Source organism: Xenopus laevis, chromosome 8L, assembly GCF_017654675.1.
Source record: "Xenopus laevis strain J_2021 chromosome 8L, Xenopus_laevis_v10.1, whole genome shotgun sequence".
Classification (NCBI taxonomy): Eukaryota; Metazoa; Chordata; class Amphibia; order Anura; family Pipidae; genus Xenopus; species Xenopus laevis.
Window position 1 is genome coordinate 35,649,328 of NC_054385.1, and position 24,359 is coordinate 35,673,686.

The 24,359-nt window shown below is 36.8% G+C and overlaps 1 protein-coding gene across 1 annotated transcript; it reads left to right on the forward strand.

The window, feature by feature from the left end:
• The first annotated feature begins 5,378 nt into the window (after window positions 1-5,378).
• On the forward strand, window positions 5,379-22,679 carry LOC108698337 (carbonic anhydrase 14). The gene is made up of 9 exons (XM_018229753.2): window positions 5,379-5,545; window positions 11,917-11,999; window positions 15,800-15,826; window positions 17,704-17,868; window positions 18,907-19,058; window positions 19,716-19,808; window positions 20,545-20,608; window positions 20,935-21,089; window positions 21,572-22,679. The coding sequence occupies exons 2-9, from the start codon at window positions 11,942-11,944 to the stop codon at window positions 21,695-21,697; spliced, it is 840 nt and encodes a 279-aa protein (XP_018085242.1). The 5' UTR covers window positions 5,379-5,545; window positions 11,917-11,941; the 3' UTR covers window positions 21,698-22,679.
• Window positions 22,680-24,359: the final 1,680 nt, after the last annotated feature.

Genomic DNA, 24,359 nt, shown 5'->3' on the forward strand with positions numbered 1-24,359 from the left:
AGATGTATCTGGCATATTAGCAATGTTGCCACTGAATTTTTTACCCTAGTTTATCCCTACAACATGGGATGTAGATGAGCACTAGTTAGACCTTTTACAATATTTCCCCAGATCCTATAAGCTTGAGTCCCTACACTGTCAGATTTGCCTGGCATATTAGCAATGTTGCCACTGAATTTTTTACCCTAGTCTATCCTTCACTCATAGAGGGAGCTACAACATGGGATGTAGATAAGCACTAGTTAGACCTTTTACACAAGATTCTGAGACATAACAGTTAATTAAGCTTTTTGTATGTTTATCCATAGATATATTTTGTAATCATTAGAATAATTAGTATTAGACATTAGACATAAGCACAGACATGATGGATCAATGCCTCCAATATTGTTTCCATCTCTGCATAAGAAAACCAATTGGGAAGCACTTTCATATTTTTATGCTATCCCTGTCTTTAGTGCTGTGCATGGATTATTCCCTTATTAGCTGTTTTGATTGGCCATGACACCAAGACCACCTAGATAGATAGATAGATAGATAGATAGAAAGCCTTGTCTTTGGTAGACTGACTTTATAGACAAGATAGAAAGACAGACAGACATACAGATAGATGATAGATAGATGAAAGATAGATAGATAGATAGATAGATTGATAGATTGATAGATTGATAGATTGATAGATTGATAGATAGATAGATAGATAGATAGATAGATAGATAGATAGATAGATGATAGATAGATAGATAGATTGATAGATTGATAGATAGATAGATAGATAGATAGATAGATAGATGGATAGATAGATAGATAGATACAGTAGATGATACATGGACAGATAGATAGATGATAGACACATAGATAATAGATGCATATATAAATAGATGATTGTCTCTGGTAGATTGAATTTATAGACTAGATATAGATAGATAATAGATAGATAGATAGATAGATAGATAGATAGATTGATAGATAGATAGATAGATAGAATGATAGATAGAAAGATAGATAATAGATAGGTAGATAGATAGGATGCTATATTGACAGATAGATAGAGAGATAGATAGATAGACGATAGATAGATAGATAGATAGATAGATAGATAGATAGATAGATAGATAGATAATAGATGCATATATAGATAGATGATTGTCTCTGGTAGATTGAATTTATAGACTAGATATAGATAGATAATAGATAGATTGATAGATAGATAGATAGATAGATAATAGATAGATAGATAGGATGCTATATGGACAGATAGATAGAGAGATAGATAGACGATAGATAGCTAGATAGATAGATAATAGATGCATATATAGATAGATGATTGATGATACATAGATAGACTGGTAGACTGAATTCATAGACTAGATAGATGATTGATAGATATCTAGATAGATAGATAGATAGATAGATAGATAGATGATTGATAGATATATAGATAGATAGATAGATAGATAGATAGATAGATAGATGATAGATAGATAATAGATGGATAGATAGACTTGTCTTTAGTAGACTGACTTTATAGACTAGATAGAAAGACAGACATAAAGATAGATGGTAGATAGATAGATAGATAGATAGATAGATAGATAGATAGATATTCTTGTCTCTGGTAGACTGAATCTATAGACTAGATTAGGCAAATTCTGTTTCAATCTGCTGTTCCTGGTGTCTATGTCTACATTAATAATGCAATGTATATTTTTAAAAAACAAGTAATTACAGTGGAGAGTCTATTTTCATGAACAGACAGATATATGTATAAATTTACATTCCATGGTAATGTTACCCTTAAGCCGGCACTAACACATTTTCGGCACTAATGACATGACATATGATTTATTAGATAATTTGACTACTAACAATGACAAAATGACCTGCTGTAAGTAACCAGAGAGCCAGTTAGACTAATTTCCTCCTGCCAATTGAATTATTTTAGCATCCATTCCAGATTTGTGACATTTTTAATCATTCTTGACACCTCATAGAGGGGCTTTTTAAATTCAAAATAAAAATGAAGGAGGAGATGGCTTTTGTTTTTGAAGCTATTATGTGAAAGGTTGGAATGTAGTATACCTAGGGTTTCTGGATAAGGGATCTTTCCTTAACTTAGATTTCTGTACCTTAAATCTACTTATCATAATCTACTAAATCTATTAAAATCATTAAAAATAAAATCATAAAAAATTCATTAAACCCAATAGGAATGTTTTACACCCAGTGAGGATTTATTAAATCTTAGTTGGGATTAGAGTTTCATTAATACAAAAAAAAGAAAATCATCATTTTTAAAAATGTGAATTACTTGATTATAATGGAGTCTATGGGAGACGGGCTTTCCATAATCCGGAGCTTTCTGGATAACAGGTTTCAGGATAAAGGCTCCTAAGCCTTTCCTATGTTTTTTAGTTCTGTAGCAATCATACCGGCATGTCTGGGGTATGTTTTGGTAAAATTGGTGTGGTAGTCGGATGTGTTAGCCCAAAAAATTTTTGCAGCACTGTGCATGGCAAATTTTCATGGTCTATACTCTCTACTTAAACAGCCACCTGGTTATATAGTTATGTTAGTAGCAATTTTATGAGCTTTGACGATAAATTAGTTTCCTACAAGCTTGGCATCTAGTGATTATATATAGGGTTAGTCTTAGAAAAACAGGTTGTTTTTGCTTAATGACCCCCCCCCCCTAAAAAACATTTTCTGTGGACGCCAATGCTCGAGACCCATCACTATATAAGGTTCTATAATAGTTACTTTTGTCCAGTTCAAGTATATTACAGTATATGTATGCGCAAAACAGATTTTATTCTTCTTGGTTTGCAAAATGATGAGACCCTTAAAGGATCAGTTACATACATTTTTTTTTTTAAAAATCGTTTGTATGTAACAAAAAAAAACCACCAAGACATGTTAACTTTAAAATCACAAAGTCTTTATTAACAAATAACTTACCGATACTACCCTGGCGCTCCTCTTCAGAAAAGGTGCTCGATTCTCCTCCCTGGCTATCTCCTATAGAAGGCAGGGAGGAGAATTCAATCGCTGCACGATGGATCGTCGCCCTGTCGCCTTTTCTGAAGAGAAGCGCAACCGGAGTTATTTCTTAATAAAGACTTTGCGATTTTAAAGTTAAATATGTCTTGGTGTTTTTTTCCCTTATAGACGAACGTTTTTACTGGTCCATTAAGAAAAATGAGGGAAGAAGGCAGACACATCAGACCTAAAGGAAAATATCCTACAAATTTATAAAAAGAGTACATATAAGGATATTAACGTTTTACTTATCATTTACAGGTAGTCTACAGTGTTTCCTGCCAAAGCTCTTGCTCGATGGGTGAGAATTCACATGTCCATAATAGTCAAGATTTCAGGAACCGTTTCCTTTTAGTAGCACAGAAGCAATACAGTTTCCAGGTTTTTTTATATTGAAATGTCTGTGTTTTCTTCCCTAAACCTTCATCTGAATGGTATGTAAAACTTTTCAGCAACAAAAAGTCGTCCGTCAGTACAGCTGTGCTGTAACTGTGTGTTATGTCTCCCTCTCTCTCTCTCTCTCTCTCTCTCTATATATTCACTTATCTGTAATGACAGAAAATCCCAGGGTACATCTTGAGCAATTTTTTTAAATAACTGTTGTAGTATTTTAAGTCCATAGTCACTCATTAATTGTATCTTAAAACTCTCCATGTTTGCGTTTCCATGTAAAAGAACATTCTATAATAAGACTGGAGATAAGTTTACTGCTCACCTGTAACTGAACATGGTGCAGAAACCTTAGTTCCTCATCAAATCTATCACTCCACTTATTTGAGAATACTCAAATAGTTGCCATATGACAGCAGTTAATGGGAACCTCACACAACTCATCTTTTTTGGCAAAAAAACTCTTGCGATTACCGACCTTTCCTTACTTACAGGCTGTGATGAAAAAGGGAAAATGCACTGATCGCTCCTTAATGTGTTTGGTGATGAGAGATTCTCTCTTAGATGAATGATGATGGATTTTTAAATGTCAGCACTGTACAAGTTTGCACTAGGATTTTTTGTAATTTTCATACAGAGCAACAGTTCATACACCTTCCAAAATAAAGCAAACACTGACATAGTATATCTCTGTGATATAGGTGATAACATTTCCTCGTTTTGTTTTGTCCTTGACTGATATGTGCACTTATCTAATATAGAGTTGGACTTGCATATCAACCTAATAAATATATGCATCATGGTCATGGAGTACAGTAGATATAAACATTTTCTGAAAACATTTTGCTGAAAAAATTTAATTCATATTTTACTAAACCCTGGTGCCATTAAGCTACCAATTTGTTTTTTTAAAAAAAACTTTTTGCAATGTGTATGTTGTGTGTTCTCCTAAAATTAACCCCTATAAGCCCACATAAAATATATGTAAAATACATACAGCCCCAGTGTTTGAAGATAAGACAATTAGGCAGTGATCCCCAACCATTGGCTCATGACATGTTATTCACCAACCCCTTGGATGTTCCTTCTATTGGCCTGAAAACAGGTGCTTATTTTTCAATTCCAGGCTTGGCAAGTTTTGGTTGGATAAAAACCAGGGTACTGCCAAACAGAGCTTCCTGTAGGCTGCCAGTCCACATAAAAACTACATAATAGCCAATCACAGCTCTTATTTGGCACCCCCTAGGAACTATATTAATGCTTGTGTTGCTCCCCAACTCTTTTTACATTTGAATGTGGCTCATGGTTAAAAAATGTTGGGGACCCCCCGCAATCCTTTCTAGAACAGGTGCAAAGGACCCCACTTGCTGCTGTCATATGCTCCTGTGATAGCTCGACTTTGAGCCTTGTGTCTGTTTATTTAAATCTTGGCACAAGACACAAAACACAGCTGGCAATTGATGTGTTTATGGTCCCTGAAAAGTGTAATTTTGTGCCGCTTAGCACTCCAGCACTTGGGCCTGTATCCATAATATATGAGCCCTGAAAGATTTAATACTGGAAAAAGAGATGATCCGATGAAACAGATGAGAAAACAAATAAACAAAGCAAAATTGCATTAAAACAGAAATGATATATGTCAATAAAACACTCCCCAACGTTATCAGTCATTTCAAAATTGCCCCCCACTGCCTCCCACCAGCCCATGCTTACTAACCTCTGTCTGTCAATGACATTGCTACATTGTATTAGAAGTGCCATCAGAATGGGGCACTATTTATATTGGTTCTCCAGTAAAAAATTAGAAAGTTGCAAATAACTCAATCTACAGTAACTCTCTACAACATAAAATGTTACCCTTGAAATTACCAGCTAGTCCAATAACATTTTTTTCCAAACTGATAATGATACAGCAACTTATTTTCTTTTTTTCCTTACCAAAAGATGATAAGGATTTTACAGGTGGCAGATTTTCCACCGTGTTTGGGCCATGTGCAAAAGCAGGAGGGCTGGCCTAATGGTAAGTAGAGTGCTACTAAAGAAAGATATAAACACCAGTTTGCCTATATGTTGGGCGAAGGTCTGAGAAGAGCACTCCATATCGAATCCGGCACATGTAAGTATTCTCTTTTATCATATCCCAAATGTAAAAAAAATATGCAGAACTACATCATCAATTTAAACAGCATTCTAAAAATGTATTTCTTAAAATGATTTTATGAATTCATTGTGAATGTTTGTGAATATATTATTACTATGGGAAATTTCCCAAAAAAGAGCCTTGAGTTTTTGGAAATTCAAAAATAACCAGGCAATATTGTGGTTGACTGGGTATAAAATGGCTGTAGTATTAAGTAAACTCATTTTACCTGAGAAACATTGCCATCAAAATAAATAAAAGCCACAGTAAGAACATTCTATAATAAGACTGGAGATAAGTTTTCAAGGATTATGGGGACCTCCTCTAAACTGCATTTCACATTAATATAGAGGATTATGGGGACCTCCTCTAAACTGCATGGGGGGGATAGTTTTTGTGACCATAGGCTCAACACTAAGGGGGTTATTTATTAAGCCCCCTAATTCAAGTTTTTTTTATTATAAAATCCAACTTTAGTGGAAAAAAAATGAAACCTTTTTTTATGATACCCCGAGGCTGCAAAAAGTCAGAATTCGAAAATCCACCATCTCAGAACTGCCCAGGTTGTATATAAGTCAATGGGAGAGGTCCCTATCCTATTTGGAAGTTTCTGTGGTCTGCGCTGGCATTAGCCCGGAAATCAAAAAAATGTGGGCTTTTCTGGAAAAAAATGAAAAAAATCGAGCGATTCGGGAAAAAAAATCACAAAAAAAATCTATGATTCAGGATTTTGCTCGATTTTATCAAGTTTCTCCACGATCTGATAAAATCTAGCTCTTTTTTTTATTAATAAATACGGTCAAACGTGGATTCTAGTTTGACCTGACTTTAAAAAAAGAATCCGAAATATTCTGATTTTGATAAATAACCCCCTAGATATCAGGTTACTATTATTTTAAGCAAAAATATAGGTGAAATATAATTTTACACTTTCTTATAGTGTAGTTTGTATGGGTGAAAAAGACAGTTTGTAAGAAGGTGAAGAAATGGTAGAATTTATTCCAGGGTCCATGAACCACATACATAAGTCTTCAGTATGGAGAAGTCTGAAATAAAGGCAATCATAAGCATGGTCAGTGATGACTTGTTTGAGCACAGATCATGAGACTCTCAAAATGATTTATGTGTTTGTGTTTCCCAGCCCTATGCTGCCTTTAGTTCAGCATTATTTGTTGCTCGTGGACTGTAGTTCCCAAAGCATGGGCTTGGCTCTCCTGGGAGGAACCTGGAGCATTGACATTTGGAGGGCTCAACTCCAGTTGGGGTTTATGTATTTGGGTAGAATGCCTATTTGCTCTTCTAGATGTACCTGAAACCCCCGCTTGAAAGTCAGTTAGATGGTTGACATTCGGGTTGAAAATTACTGTCCTATCCTATCCTAGATATTCTTTCAGCTATAGCTGAATGATAAACCAGTGTTTTCCTGTAGCTGTAAACTTGAGCTAACAAATGGTTTACAGGCTCAATGGGGATTCTTAGAATGTCCTGTGTCATTTCACCTGAGGTCACTGAACCTGTTGTTCTGTCTTAACTGCAGGATGTCGGTATGCTCTTTAAACAAAATGAAATTCATGGGAGAGTGGACAATACCACCAAAATCTAAATCTGTTCTGTGGATTAGTAAATCCCATCAAGCTCACAAGACTTGTTTTTGGCAGGGGGGGGAGGGGTTGGACTGGGAACAGCTTCTTAATATTACTTTCTGTCTGTACTGAAATATTACACTCAGCAGTAGAAAATCTGTACTTTTGAGGAATGCGGCATATTTAATAACCAATTAACAAAGAAACTTGAAAGGCTTAAAACCGATTAGCTTATGCTGAAAAAGAAAAAAGTTCTAGCCGTGATCCAAGATTATAAAACTAACATCACATAGAAGGGGCCTTTGAAGTCAGCTGAAATGTAGAACCTTAAAGAGTCAATAAGAAGTCTTAAAGGGCAACTGTCATAGATATAAACATATACTCACACTGTATTTTTCAGAAATAAGTTTTAGTATAACTAGTGTAGAAGTCTGCTTCCTTAAACTAACGTTTTTTTCTTCCTGCAAACAACTCAACTGTGTTGTTTGTCAAAAGCGCACTTCAAATTGCAAGTTAACAAGGGAATCAGCCAGTGGGAACAGGTTAGAGCAGGGGTCCCCAACCTTTTATACCTGTAAGCCACATTCAAATGTAAAAAGAATTGGAGAGCAACACAAGCAGCATATAAAATATGTTATTTTTAGCCACATTCGTTTTAGGGTTTAGTTCTCTTTTAAACAAGTAAACCTTTGTAAGTGATATACATAAAGCAGAATTTACAAAGGAAATATGGCTCATATTACCAGCTCTACCTTTAGTATATTCAAATTCAGCACATATTGACGTGTATGTAACTGCTAAGGTTCCAAAGCAAACTTGACCTTTCCCACTTGGAATAAGCAGTCTGTTAGATAAGTTATGTACATTGTAGCTTTCAATATTTAGTGCGGCAGGACATGGAGTTTTGTTCCAATTTAAATAAAACATTCCTTCAAATTTTCCTTTCCACAGTTCAGTTCATAACACAGTTCAAAGGAGCCTTTACGTCACTGCTTATCTTTTAATGTACTACTTGTTCAGTTTCAGAATGCTAGTCAAGTAAAATGCAGTGATACTGTATATGAAACATTACAGAATGTACCGCTTAAAAGAAAAAATGTGGATATGGGTATAGCATAAAAGCAGTGTCAGGGGAACTCGGTAGTGTATATATATTCACAAGTTCATCTCTTTATAACCCCTTGGACCTTCCCAGAGTCTATATAATATTACTGCCTTTACTTTTTAGCCAGAGCTGTTAAACCTTTCTGTATAGTCTAAATCAGTGATCCCCAACCAGTGGCTCGCAAGCAACATGTTACTCACCAACCCCTTGGATGTTGCTCACAGTAAGCAGGTGCTTATTTTGAATTCCTGGCTTGGAGCAAGTTTTGGTTTCATAAAAACCAGGTGTACTGCCAAACAGAGCCTCCTGTAGGCTTCCAGTCCACATAGAGGCTACCAAATGGTCAATCACAGCAATTATTTTGCACCACCCAGGAACATTTTTCATGCTTATGTTGCTTGCCAACTCTTTTTATATATGAATGTGGCTCAGAGGTATAAAAGGTTGGGGAATCCCAGTCTAAATGATGCAGTAGTATTCTTCCAAACACAAACAAGCTCCCTTAAAGGTTATTTTCCCATATTGGATTCCTATAACGTCACATTAGTTAAACAGTGTCTTGGATGCCTTGTGGCAGATACAGGAGTATGCCAGTGTGCTGTTAAAACATAAGGAGAGAATATATTTGGGTTCTTCATCTAATGTTATGGCAGATTGAGATGTAGTTAGTGCTAACATAAAGAGCGGAGTGTGGGAGAGACAAAGTGTTCTGGCAGCTACACAAAAGAGATTTACCAGGGATGTTACATACCTTGTATGGTTCCCTGCCTGTTCCTATCTGCTTGGCTGCATAATGTGGTGCTGATAACTACAGCTATATAAAACAATCCAAGAGTTTCATGCTAAAAGACAAGTACTTCCTTGGAGCCTAAGGCTATATATGAACGGATATCAAGCAAACAGCAGGACTTGGGATAATGATCAACATTTTGATGATTATCCTGAGAATTGCTGTGTGCTGCATTGCTATTCTATATATACTGTATAGTAAATGTATATCACTCTCTCTCTCTAAGTGCAGTTTTGTTACAACATATAAGGGCCGAGAGGGTAATTTAATAATATACAGGTACACAATATTTAAGCTGAGTTCTCACCAACCAATAGATGCCAAACAGATGAACAGGTACTATTCCATACTAGGCCACAAGCAAACTTTGCTTGTTATTGCATTGCCCCTGATTCATGTGATACCCTATGACTCATTTGCTTACACTGAGATTCATGTCAAAATCATTTGAACTAATCTATGGCTGGTTACCATGTTTGCAAATTCTTTAGTATATGTGCCTCACTGACTTCATCCCATAGCCTACTGAGCCTTCTGAGCATCTCAACATTTTTCTGTAAACCAGAGATTTTCATAATTTGGGTTAAGGCCTTCTATGTGGTTCACTATTTGAACAAGCCCCCTTAACACATAAAATTGTTTTAGGCATCTGGAAATATGTCATTGAATCCTTCTCAGTGTTATATAGGACCGTTTACAAGCATAATGTATAATATATAAGCATACACCCTGAAATTTACCCTAAATGGTTATCAAACACCCCCACTACCGTTCATTATATTGCCCTTTAAAAACCAGTGCTATAAATCTTTATCCATCATAGCTTTATACTTCTAATGCTGATGACATCCAATGTAAGACCCCCATAACACGATAACAATGATACTTCTTGCATAAGATGGACTTTAAATAAGGCATAACAAACTATATCCATGCTAATCAAAGCAGAACAGCAGGCAGGGTTATAAAGAGTATTTATAACCCTGCTTGCTGTTCTGCTTTGATTAGCATGGATATAGTTTGTTATGCCTTATTTAAAGTCCACCTTACTTGAAGCAATACATGGGCGAGAATATAAGGCATTCTGCATGTCTTCCCTGTATCCATGTCTTACCAAAAGGGGGTGAGTGTTATAGTTTATATAATTTGTTTTAAGGACCTTTATTCTAACAGATTGAGGAGACAGAAAGAAATGATGAAATACTTCTGTGCATTCGGTTACTTTAAATGCTTACAGTCAAAACATAGAGAATATAGGGAAAATTAACAGGTGGTAGATACAGTATGGATAATTTGTGCTTTATTTGCTCACTTTCTCCTGATTCTCATGCAGTTTGCTTACATACACACCTGCTCTTATTTAAACATAAAGTAATATATAAACTAAGGTGTTAAATGATAAGAGAAAGTTATATCAAAACAAACTGGCCATTCCTCCTGACAATCCTGATTAGGATTACAAGCCATGCCCAGTCACATCCCAAACTTTATCTGCTTTACATTTAGGGGATTCATTATCAAAGGTCGAGTTTATAAGGTTTGTTTATTCTACCTTGAATAAACTCACAACTCAAATGTTTGCTGATTTATGAAAAAATCCTCGAATACTCGAACTGATTGAGTTATCGGCGAAAAAAAACTGGAATAGATCAAATTGAACAAGTTTTCAAAAGCAGACCACCAAAAAAACCCTGAAAACCATTATGGCTAAAAACATCTTCAAATGGTTCAAGGGACCTCTGCCATTGACTTCTACGTGACCTCCACAGGTTTTATCTGGAGTATTCAAGTAGGTTTGGGCATAATAAATCCCGAAAAATTTGAAGTTCTATCCCGAAAAATTTGAATTTTTACTGATCCTACCTTCGAAAATGGCATTTTTCGGGAAAAACACAACTCAGCCTTTGATAAATAACCTCCTAAACCTTGTTACATTGCTTCTACCATTTAGGATGGCCTCTGGCAGGCATCTGAGACCTATACACTAGAGATGCACCAAATTCATCCATTTTTATTTGGCCAAATACTGAATCTTCAACAAAAAATTCAACCAAATACTAAACTGAATCCAAACACTACTTTACATATTCATTCATATTCATATTGTGACATTTAGTTGTCCAGAGCTGTAAAGTCACATGACTTGTTGGGTTTGAATATAATTTAAGACTACAGGATTTTGATTTAGCCAAATCCTGCAAAAAGGGATAGTTTCCAGGTAAAACTTGAATTCATTGTATCTCTAGTGTGCACTCTCCCATATTTCTGGAATTTCTAAATTTTGACTGAAATGTGACACCACATTCTGATGACCCTTACTGATGCATACATTTTATCCTACGACATTCAGGGAAGGAATTATTAATAGGAAATCTGTATGCCAATAAGGCACAAGGTAGGGATCATTTACCAAAGCTGGGCAAATTAGAACCTGGGCGCATGGCAACCACACACCACATTTTTGCATTTGTTGTTTTACCTGCAGTTTGCTGGAAAAAGCTAATCACTGATTGTTTGCTTTGGGTTGTAAGGTGCAAATTTTCCCAGTATGGACGAGCCCTGTTGTGTATAATTGGATAAAGTCTCAGGAAGTGGGCTTACCAAAAAGTATTATGTGACAGAGCTTGAGGAAACCAGAAAGACATCTTTAGTTTCATACTATAGCTTTGGGGTGATACAATGTTCCTGTGTCTAAGAAATATGTATTTTCAATATAATGCAATGTCATTCAGAATTCTCTACCACTGGGCATCTAGACATCAAAAGTAAAATATAGATTTGTTTTCATGTGATCCACTTGACATTAGAGGCAAAGTATATGCAGAGTTCCTAAACTGTTGTGCGCATATTTGTCTGTTATATATTCCAGCTTGGAAGCCATCATTACTGTGAAGATGTTTAAACACATCCTCATTGTGCTTTCACACCTTGCACTGCTTGGTTACTCAGCAGGTAAGTATCACAAAGACTTAAGATGACCTACCTCAGATAAAAGCAGGACTAATGACTCATTTTTGGACCTGCGCATCCCTAAGAAGGTGATAGGGCCATCAAGCCTCCAACTTTAGATTCCATGATAATCACCTGAAAAGTGTGAGCCCATCATACTCATCTGAAAGTGGCAAAGATCTATGGTGATATCACTTTCCAATAGTCTATCAACACTATTATCTTTACATCCAAATCAACACAGAATAAAAACAACTGAAGAAAAAGTAGTCTTGTATGACTGTTACTATTTGGACCCCCCCCATGTTTGTCCATGCCATATATAAGTCACTATTCCTTCCATTACTTCAAGCAGTACAGAATTTTTTAAAGTGTGTGTCCACTTTGGGCCTGTTTGCCTTCACCCCAGTTAAAGCAACTCAGTGTTGTTTCTAATATACAGGGTTTTAAGCTCTTCCTAGATCCTTGTTCTGGAGTTTTTTCACTGATCTGGCATTGACACTTGAATGGTATTTTTACAGCCCAGTCATAAGAAATGATACTTCATCATCCCTATGTAATTAACAGGGAAGAAAATACAACACCAATAGCAAAGATAACAGATATAACACATCTGTAGTACGGTACATCAAGTACAACCCTTTGGTCGAAATGAAATAACAGAGATGAGAATGAAAGAACCAAGATGTCTTTAAAAGAAAAGTAATGCCCCTTTCTCCTACTATAATACTAATGGAATACATCCAGATGTTGTTTCTTCTTAGTGTCCCCATTGATGCATTGTTACCACCACCCAATCAAGGACTTTATGTAGTAGAAATGGTGGGTTCTTTCAATGTCTTGTCAGTCAGGAATACTCTAAGGATGTGCCTTTGAGTGGGAGACACCATATATACATATATCACCATAAAGCGCCTTAAAGGGATCCTGTCATCGGAAAAAAAGTTTTTTTCAAAATGCATCAGTTAATAGTGCTACTCCAGCAGAATTCTGCACTGAAATCCATTTCTCAAAAGAGCAAACAGATTTTTTTTATATTCAATTTTGAAATCTGACATGGGGTTAGACATTTTGTCAATGTCCCAGCTGCCCCCAGTCATGTGACTTGTGCCTGCACTTTAGGAGAGAAATGCTTTCTGGCAGGCTGCTGTTTTTCCTTCTCAATGTAACTGAATGTGTCTCAATGAGACATGGGTTTTTACTATTGAGTGCTGTTCTTAGATCTATCAGACAGCTGTTATCTTGTGTTAGGGAGCTGCTATCTTGTTACCTTCCCATTGTTCTTTTGTTTGGCTGCTGGGGGGAAAAGGGAGGGGGTGATATCACTCTAACTTGCAGTACAGCATTAAAGAGTGATTGAAGTTTATCAGAGCACAAGTCACATGACCTGGGGCAGCTGGGAAATTGACAATATGTCTAGCCCCATGTCAGATTTCAAAATTGAATATAAAAAAATCTGTTTGCTCTTTTGAGAAATGGATTTCAGTGCAGAATTCTACTGGAGCAGCACTATTAACTGATTCATTTTGAAACATTTTTTTTCCCATGACAGTATCCCTTTAACGGCTATACAGAGAATAATCATCTTTTCACAGAGTCACTTGCATTAGGAGAACATTAAGTTGCCTGCATGTTTTAGGAGACAGACAGAGAACAAAATCCATGCAGATATTTTCACAATTAAACCCAGGCAGCCCCAGAATGGTAATCTTTATACTCTGTATGCCAGAAACGCTTGCTTGCATCAACTGGTGCTTAAAATTGGCTTGTCTGTGGCTGTTTAGGCTTTTGTGTGCTTGAAATGCTAGAGGCTAGTTTGTATCTCAGTTCAGACATGAACCCAAAGCCCCAAGGGTGCAAGGAAGCAACGCTAACCATGTCAGCACCATTATATATGCAAATTCTGCATTATAAATATTTTATTACAGCTATTTAAAGGGTGTGTCAAGCATTACAACTTGAATACTGCCCAAAAAAACACAGAGTTAAAGAAATAACTAGCGACTTTTAACACTGTATCACCCAAACTCAAACCTCAAATGATAATAAATCAGCCCCTAAGTATCTTTTCAATATACTTAAAAGTATGTACAGGTATGGGATCTGTTATCCAGAAACCTGTTATCCAGAAAGCGCAGAAGTATGGAAAGGCCGTCTCCCATAGACTCCATTTTATCCAAATAATCCAGATTTTTTAAAATGATTTCCTTTTTCTCAGTAATAATAAAACAGTAGCTTGTACTTGATCCAAACTGACATAATGCATCTTTATTAGAAGCAAAACTAGCCTATTGGGTTTATTTAATGTTTATATGATTTTCTAATACACTTAGGGGGTTATTTACTAAATAAAAAAAGAATGTGAAGACCTCCAATAATAAAGAAACAAATATATAAAAAATAGAAAAATTTATTAGGACATAAGACCTAACGCGTATCGTGACTATTGCGGCGCTTACTCATATGCTAGATAAGTGCCCCAATAGGCACAAAACGCGTTAGGTCTTATGTCCTAATACATTTTTCTATTTTTTATATATTTGTTTCTTTATTATTGGAGGTCCTCACATTCTTTTTGGATACAGTGTTTTGGACTTTGCACCTTGGTAATGAGGTGAACTGTGAGTGAATCCTCCGTTATTAATTTAATAACAATTTAGTATTTTTGATTTATCAATTATTATATTGGTACTATATATATTTTCTTTAATGTGGCATCAGCACAAACTCTGTCTTTATATAGGTTATTTACTAAACTCTGAATGCCAAAATCCTGAAAAATTAATGGCTTTTTTTTTTTTTAAATAAAATCTGACTTTTAAAAAATTACACATTTTTCAGAATATATTCAACCCAGAGAATGGAAAAGTCAGAATCAGAAAATACGGCATCTCATACCTGTTGAGGTTGCATATAAAAATAAAGTCCCAATGATTTTTTGATGTGCGCTGGGTTTCTTGCAATACCCAGAGTTTTCAGGCAAAAAGCATAAGAGTTTTCAGGGTGAAAAATCCCAAAAAAATCATGAAAATCTGATTTTTTTTCTCACAAAGCAAATTTTTGGGAAAATGTAATAATAAATAAGGGTAAAAAACCTGAGTGGATTTGATCAGAGTTTGTAGCAAAAAATGTTGAGATAAAATTGGACTTTGATAAATAACCCCCTAAAGGTATGACGATGAAAGATCCATTATCCGGACACCCCAGGTCCTGAGCATTCTGGATAATAGGTCCTATACCTGTATATACTTTTATTACTATAGAAAACAGCATCTGTCTGTCAATTCTGATTATGTTTTTGGCTTTGCCTTGCATACTTCTTTCTAGGTTTGTTAATGATGTAGGGCATAGTGGGCACTGGAGTCATGATCTAAAAAGAGCCAAAAGTGCATTTCCCTTTCTTTTTAAATAATTCAACTTTTTAGTTAATGCATTTTTTTGGAATGTTGCTTTAAATAACCTTTACTTTCATCATCCAAATTTTTTTTTCCATTTCTGACGAGAGTTTCCCTTTATGTGCATTTATACATAAACACACTAACACTAACATATCATATTTATCAAGAGAAGAACATTTCTCCAAACATTTTCTTATTATTTATGTTTTGTTGTAATCACGCTTTAAATTGAAAAACATAATTGTGTGGCTTTGAATATAACATAATTTATCAAATAAAAAAAAATGTGATCAAATCTGCATTCCTTTTTTTTTCTTCGGGCAAAATCACTAACACAATACAAAGAGTTGTAAAGAAATATGTGCACACAATGAAAGGAATTATTTCTGTTGTTTTGTCCTGCAGACTGGTGTTATGAGCACGAAGAATGCGGTAAGTGTTTTTCTTATTCTAAACAAAAATTCAGTATGGGAAACTGTCAATGCAGATTTGCTCTCCTAACTTGTCTATTCGGCCTGGGGCTGTCATCGGCACTCCCAAATAAATTTTTGGCAACACAAACTTTTACTTCCATCTTGTACCTACTATATGTGCAATCCCCAAGCCTTCCTACCAGAAATTGCTGCTCTGCCAGGTCCCACTTGATGGTGCACCCACTTAAAGGGGAACCTTTTAGTTTATGATGCAGAGAGTGATATTCTGAGACAATTTGCATTTGTTCTTTTTGAACTACAGGTATAGGATCCGTTATCCGGAAACCCATTATCCAGAAAGCTCCGAATTACGGAATGGCCGTCTCCCATAGACTCCATTCCATGAAAAAAATCCAGATTTTTAAAAATGATTCCCTTTTTCTCTTTTATAATAAAACAGTTGTACAAACCTTGTACTTGATCCAAACTAAGATATAATTAATCCTTATTATTGGAGGCAAAACCAGCCTGTTGGGTTTATTTAATGTTTACAAGATTTTCTAGTAGACTTATGGCATGAAGATCCAAAATTACGGATAGGTCCATTATCCAGAAAACCCCAGGTCCCGAGCATTCCGGATAACAGGTCCCATACCTGTATTTAGCTTTTTATTCAGCAGGTCTCCAGCTTGCTGTTTCAGCAATCTGGTTGCTAGGGTCCAAATTATCCTAGGAACCATGCACTGATTTGAATAAAAGACTGGCATACGAATAGGAGCAGGGTTGGATTAGGGGGGCTGGGGCCCACTGGGACTGCTGTCCAGGTACCCCCTCTGGACCCCCCTACAGCAACACAGCACGCGATGACCACTGGGTTACAAACCTTTTTTGTAGGGCCAGCAGATCGGGAGAGGGGGTCCGACCCTGAATAGGAGATATAAAATCTGAGGGATGTTCCTTTGATGCTTTCTAAAAGGGCGTTATATACTATAGCCCCTTGCCTTTACAAGGGTGGGTTCTATCAGTACTCTGGTTTTCTGGTGGGCTCCTGGCATCTCAATCCGACACTGCCCATGCAAGAATATGGTGGTTCAGTAGGTACGGCAATGATAGTGATTTTGGGGGTGAATGCTCATATACTATTCTGACTCCTTATGGAACCGGTAAAAAATCATAACCTTGCTATATATTAAAATGGTACTGAAGTTGAATATACTACTAAAATTATATTTTAGGGGTAAGAATTTCAGTAGCCTATAGAGTCCAACAATAATCCAGACTTTGGTAATTTTCAGATAAAAATCCCTCGCCAAACCACGCCTCGATAAGGTAGCAGACATCGAGTGAAGGATTCGAATTAAAAAAACTTCGAATTTCGAAGTGTTATTTGGGCTACTTCGACCATCGAATGGGCTACTTCGACCTTCGACTACGACTACGAATCGAACGATTCGAACTAAAAATCGTTTGACTATTCGACCATTCGATAATCGAAGTACTGTCTCTTTAAGAAAAACTTCGACCCCCTACTTCGGCAGCTAAAAGCTACCGAAGTCAATGTTAGCCTATGGGGAAGGTCCCCATAGGCTTGCCTGAGATTTTTTTGATCGAAGGATATTCCTTCGATCGTTGGATTAAAATCCTTCGAATCGTTCGATTCGAAGGATTTAATCGTTCGATCGAACGAATAATCCTTCGATCGTTCGATCGCAGGATTTGCGCTAAATCGTTCGACTTCGATATTCGAAGTCGAACGATTTTAGTTCCTAGTCGAATATGGAGGGTTAATTAACCCTCGATATTCGACTCTTGATGAATCGGCCCCTAAATAAACCACACGTTGGTTTTCAGCTGTTAGTTTAGCTTTGAAAATAAGTTGTGTTTCTTTTTCAATAGCACCTCCACACTGGTATTTGCATTACCCATCATGCGGGCTCTCATCCCAGTCTCCTATCAATATCATTACCTACAACTCTGTAGCTGACTCCTCCCTGGGTCCCATTATAGTAGAGGGCAGCGATGCAACTTCTGAAGGAGAATTGGGCAACAATGGACACTCGGGTAAGTTTTATTAGATGCACACTCTCTCAGTACAGTGTGGAGTATTCTATATTATGGCCTTATTTACAGACTGTCTTTAAAGGGGAACTAAAGTCTAAAATAGAAATGCAGTATTTTGTATACTAGACATAAACATGAACTTACTGCACCACAAGCCTAATAAAACAAATGATTTATGCTTTTAAAGTAGGCCGCAGAGGGTCACCATCTACCATGTAAACATCTTTGCAAGACTATAACTACTCACATGCTCAGTGTGGTCTGGGCTTCAGTTGGGAGCCTAAGTTTAGGGATCATCATAAATTATCAAAACAGCACAAGTCAAATAATTTCTGCCATAGAAGCTGATATAGCAAGACTGATTAATAATCAGAATATGCAGACTGCACTGGGTCTGCAGATAAAAATCTCTACATAGTCGCTGGCTGTTCTACAGGGAAACAAACAAAGCTGCTCAAATTTTGGGAAGTAAGGTGTAGGCCTACCCCCTGCCATTTGAAAGTTTAATTGTTTCCCTGGAGAGCAGTTAGGGACCGTCTGAAGTTTCCTATCCTCAGCAGTCAGAGCAAGTAAAACGAAAGGGGGAATTTCACTGCATACAGTCAGGTTTATTATAAAATGGTACACTTTTTTTAACTAAAGTATATTGGGGATAGATTTCTTTTTCATTAAAGAACTTAAAAATGGGATTTTATTTTTTGCCTTTATATCCCCTTTAAATGCTTGTATTTGTACATATCACAGAGTGAGGTAAATATTTTAGCCTTAAGTATGGGCTCTACCTGGTGAATTTTTGTATTCCAGTTTTTCGTGGCTTTTACACTTGATAAGTTTTTTTCTCAAAGTTTTAAAGCAATATAGAAAAACCACAAATGTTTAGAAATTCGTGAAAAAAAAAAGAAATTCGAATGGAATGTTAGTAAATAGATCATAGTGTTTTATAAACTAGGAGTATCTTGAGCACATATTAGGGCTTTCTTAAGAACTAACATATGAGACATTGGTCTGAGGTATTTCATTTCCATTTCCTCCCTGCAGTTGAAGTAACGCTGAAGGCAAGATATACACTGAGTGGAGCTGGACTGACTGATGCATACACTCTTGCTGGCTTTCATGCCCATTTTGGGAACTCGGATCCTGCTTTAGGAGGTTCTGAGCATCAGATCAATGGCAAAGCCTTCCCCTTGGAGGTCAGTCATGAGTATAACACCCCCATACAGGGGTGTAACTATAGAGGAAGCAAACCCTGTGGCTGCAGGGGGCAGGGATATATAGGGGCCCCATGAGACCCTATTTCATATACAATTTCAATAAATATTGGTAAAACAACACTGTCTTGACATTTCTGCTAGGTCATCCCTAGGACCTGATATGCTAAGGGATGCAGTTTTTAAATTGCCCTGTTTTTTGACAATTCTAACCCACTTCAGAGCACTTAAGGAAAAAGTGGACCTCAACTTGACATTCAATGCTCCATAGTGTTTCAGGCTTAGAGGTTTATAAAGTTGTAACCATGATATTTTGAAACTAAAGTACCATCTCCAGGATTTGATGTCCTTTGCAAAGTGCAGGGCAGGGTGCAAAGTGCAACATAATGAAACACACCTATGGGAGGCAGTAAGGACAGGCTGCCTGTAGGGCACACGATTTTGGGAACCTTAGTCCTCTTGCACTTGTGTCCAGGCCATAAATAAATGGTACCCTGTAGTGTCAGTATACCTTTAAGAAAGGAAAATCAACCTGCAGCAAATACAATTGTGTGTTTTATCACAATGTTTAGTAATGAAAATAGTTTGTTGTAATTACAATAAAATGTTACATTATTTAATATTTTGTGTACTTTACAGATTCACTTTGTGTTTTATAACTCAAAATACATTGACCTGACAGAAGCCAAGAAACAATCCGATGGCTTGGCTGTGATTGGGGTACTTTTTCAAGTAAGTCCTATTCTGACTCCTTACCAGACAGGCCTGATATGATGATCTCTGCTCCCTTCTGTGTCTACACTGCAATGCACAGCGGAGTGGATTTCGGCACAAAAAATATATACTCACATGTTTCCTTGCCTAAATCTGCTTTGTGTGTCTGCACCAAACTTCATATTAATATCCTTGGTTTTGGAATGAGATGTTAGACTGGCAGGTGTCTGGATACCTTTGTCTATACACTGTATTAGAACATTGTGTTCTCTACCCACAGTGCCTTATGTCAGGAGTCAGTTTTGTGAGGCAATGGGCTTGTGTATAACAGAAGTATAAGAATACATGTATGGGACCAGTTATCCAGAATGCTTATAGGTTTGACAGCGCTATATAAATAAATGATGATGATGATGATGATGTTTTGTCTCCAATAAGGATTAATTATATCTTAGTTTGGAGTACAAAGTACTATCATATTATTTCAGAGAAAAACTAAATAATTTAAAAAAAAATTTAATTATTTCATTAAAAAGGAGTATATAGGAGACAGCCTTCCCGTAATTCAGAGCTTTCTGGGTAACCGATTTCCAGATAACAGATCCCATACCTTTACTTTCCCTAGTTATGCAGTTTTTTAATTAATTTTAAAAAGTGGAGATATATTTTACATCCTTTAGCATATATTGCTGGTTGTTGTGTATGCATAAAGATGCACCCACATACATAACATTTATTTATTTATTATGTACAGATTGGGTCTTTTAATTACGCTTTGGATCATTTGCTTGGCCAACTGTCTCAAGTGGCTTATCCAGGTAAGATGGACATGTCCATATGCTTAAAATATTTTTTGTAATTTGTGCTATTTTTAATGTGCAAAATAGTATGTATTGGAACAATCCCTGCCTGTCATCTTCTGACTTCAACTCATAATGAAAGTTATTTCACTGAATGTTGATCAGAGCTTATGCCCAGCTATAGGCTCAGAGAGAGGAAACTCAGTATAAACCCACCAGCACTATTCATTTGTTTGTAAAAGGTCCATTGGTTCCTTCAGTGTTATGTTTCTGTTTTGGCAAATTTCCTTTTTGGTATAATTAAACTATTTACTGAATATTTTGCGTTTGTTTTTTCTCCCCAGGTCAGAAAACCTCAGTTCGTGCAGATCTAAGGAAATTTCTGCCTGCTAGAATCGGATACTATTTCAAATACAATGGCTCACTCACTACACCAACGTGCTCTGAGAATGTCACCTGGCTGGTAGCGGGCAATGTTCAGACAATCAGTCTATCACAGGTAATGGCAATATACTGTAATTAGTAATGAACTTAGGCTAGGCCAGACAATGTGAACACTGCTGCCCTGCTGCTCCCCTTGCCTTTTTCAATTTTGGCGCAGGAGCAGAAGAACAGCGGGGCAGCAGATTCTCTGCCTGCGGAGAAATGCAGGTTTCTCCACAGGCCAAGATCCAACATGGTCTAGCCTCACTGTGTAGAGTGCTGTACAAAGTGGGCATGCAGTGTATAATTCAAAGCAAGGGTCCAAGTGTAAAAAGAAAACCGACATGGGGCTGAGTTGTTGGAGAATGTTACCAAATGCTAATGATAGTTATGACATTACAAATGGTTTTGGATGTAACTATTTCTTATTAACTATTTCTTATATTTTAGCCCCTTACTAAACCCGCTAGAATTTATTTCTTGCCGTAACTGCAAAAATGCCACAACCCTCATGGTATTTAATAAATGAATGTCTCTCTCCCCTCTCTGTTCCTACAGTATACCCAAATCGTCAGCAGCCTCTACTTCTCCCAGCCAGGAGCAGCAGAACCACTTCCTATGTTAGACAACTTCAGGCCAACTCAGCCCCTCAACGGAAGGACAGTATCTGTGTACAGGAAATAAATGGGATTCTCCCTTTGTTTCCAGAGTTGCTTTTTTGCTTCTGGGTACAGATGTCAATGGAAAATCCCCCCCCCCTCCCCCATGTCCTGTAATCATATTCTGGAACGTGTCTTATATATAGAACTCCATGTTATTCTTGGCAGAGAAAATCCAGATTTAAAGCAGAATTCAGCTTCAGATTTCAGGAGAATAAAATTATGCTGTGGCTGGCAGAAAAATAGCATTGGGCTATGAGTGCTCCTCACAAAACAGAAATCAGGCATCCCCATAAGTTTTACTACAATTTCCCAGGAATGCACCAAATTTTGGATTCTTTCTGAAGTCTAAAATAGAATTTATTGTGTCCCACAGCAAATTAATTTTGGGCTTCCCTAAACTTAGAGAATAAGACAAAAACATGGGTTGAAACTGCTAATCAATCCCACTGGGCCCACTATACCTCCTCTGCCCATAGTAGCTGCAGGGTGCTTTCTCTATAGTTATGAACCTACATTATTGGATTTAGCTGAATCCCAGCTCATTTTACAGTTTTGCCCAATACTTTTTCAGCCCAACAGTATCCAAGTCCTAAATTTCAAGTGACTGCTATTGGTATCCACTTGCTAATTAAGGTTCTTTTGTGCAAGACTGTGGCTGAATCCAAAACTATTGATTTGGTGCACCCATGACATTTCTATGCATCAATGCTTCAAACTTCTGGGAGTCTAAACAATTATATTTTTCAGCCAGTTTGCACAGACTTTTTCACATTAAATTGTAAACCCAATTATTTGAACTATACTTTAGGCCCACTTCTGAAAATGTTCTGGAGAGGAACTGCAGCCTATAAACTCTAATTGTTCTTTTGCCAGGTTAATCAGAAAGCTCCTTCTAGTTAATGCCATTCTTGCTGCCAGCCATGTCTTCTGCTTTAATGCATAAATACTGTCACATCTAACATGCAATTGATCTGCCCAGAAATAAAGTATTTTCCCAAATTCAAGATTGTCTATTTAAACATAGTACTTTGTAATTTTTAATCTGTGTTTATAGATGGCAAAAACTGTATGGTGATAACAATGTGGAAAAAACACTACTCTCTGCTCAGGGAACCCTGACTTGTCCACCTCCAGCCTCAACACGTTTTTACTTTTACAGGTATGGGACCTGTTATCCAGAATGCTTGGGACCTGCGGTTTTCCAGATAAGGGGTCTTTCTGTAATTTCGATTTCCATACCTTAAGTCTGCTAAAAATGATTTAAACCCAATATCATTGTTTTGTTCCAATAAGGATTAATTATATCTTAGTTGGAATCAAGTACAAGGTACTGTCTTATTATTACAGAGAAAATGGAAATACATTTTTTTAAAATGTAATTATTTGATTGAAATGGAGCTTTCTGAATAGCGGGTTTCTAAATAACGGAACCCATAACTGTACTAACTTTAACAGTTGGTAAGGTCCACCACATGGTGGACAATGTCATTAAGTGGATTCTTTTACCTCCTCTGCCCACTAGTAATGTCAGTGGATGGACTCCGCACTCTTAATGATGCCACCTTATAGAAAGGTCACAGGAAAACTGGAGGTATTTGGGCCTTGGTATGTTACATAGTTACATAGTTAGTTACATAGTTAAATTGCGTTGAAAAAAGACAAAGTCCATCAAGTTCAACCCCTCCAAATGAAAACCCAGCATCCATACATACACCCATCCCTACTTTTAATTAAATTCTATATACCCATACCTATACTAACTATAGAGTTTAGTATCACAATAGCCTTTGATATTATGTCTGTCCAAAAAATCATCCAAGCCATTCTTAAAGGCATTAACTGAATCAGCCATCACAACATCACCCGGCAGTGCATTCCACAACCTCACTGTCCTGACTGTGAAGAACCCCCTACGTTGCTTCAAATGAAAGTTCTTTTCTTCTAGTCTAAAGGGGTGGCCTCTGGTACGGTGATCCACTTTATGGGTAAAAAGGTCCCCTGCCATTTGTCTATAATGTCCTCTAATGTATTGTAAAGTGTAATCATGTCCCCTCGCAAGCGCCTTTTTTCCAGAGAAAACAACCCCAACCTTGACAGTCTACCCTCATAATTTAAGTCTTCCATCCCTCTAACCAATTTCGTTGCACGTCTCTGCACTCTCTCCAGCTCATTTATATTCCTCTTAAGGACTGGAGTCCAAAACTGAACTGCATACTCCAGATGAGGCCTTACCAGGGACCTATAAAGAGGCATAATTATGTTTTCATCCCTTGAGTTAATGCCCTTTTTTATGCAAGACAGAACTTTATTTGCTTTAGTAGCCACAGAATGACACTGCCCAGAATTAGACAACGTTTTATCTACAAAGACCCCTAGATCCTTCTCATTTAAGGAAACTCCCAACACACTGCCATTTAGTGTATAACTTGCATTTATATTATTTTTGCCAAAGTGCATAACCTGCATTTATCAACATTGAACCTCATTTTCCAGTTTGCTGCCCAGTTTTCCAGTTTAGAAAAATCACTCTGCAAAGTGGCAGCATCCTGCATGGAACCTATAGTTCTGCACAATTTAGTATCATCTGCAAAAATAGAAACAGTACTTGCAATGCCCACCTCCAGGTCATTAATAAACAAGTTGAAAAGCAAGGGACCTAGTACAGAGCCCTGCGGTACTCCACT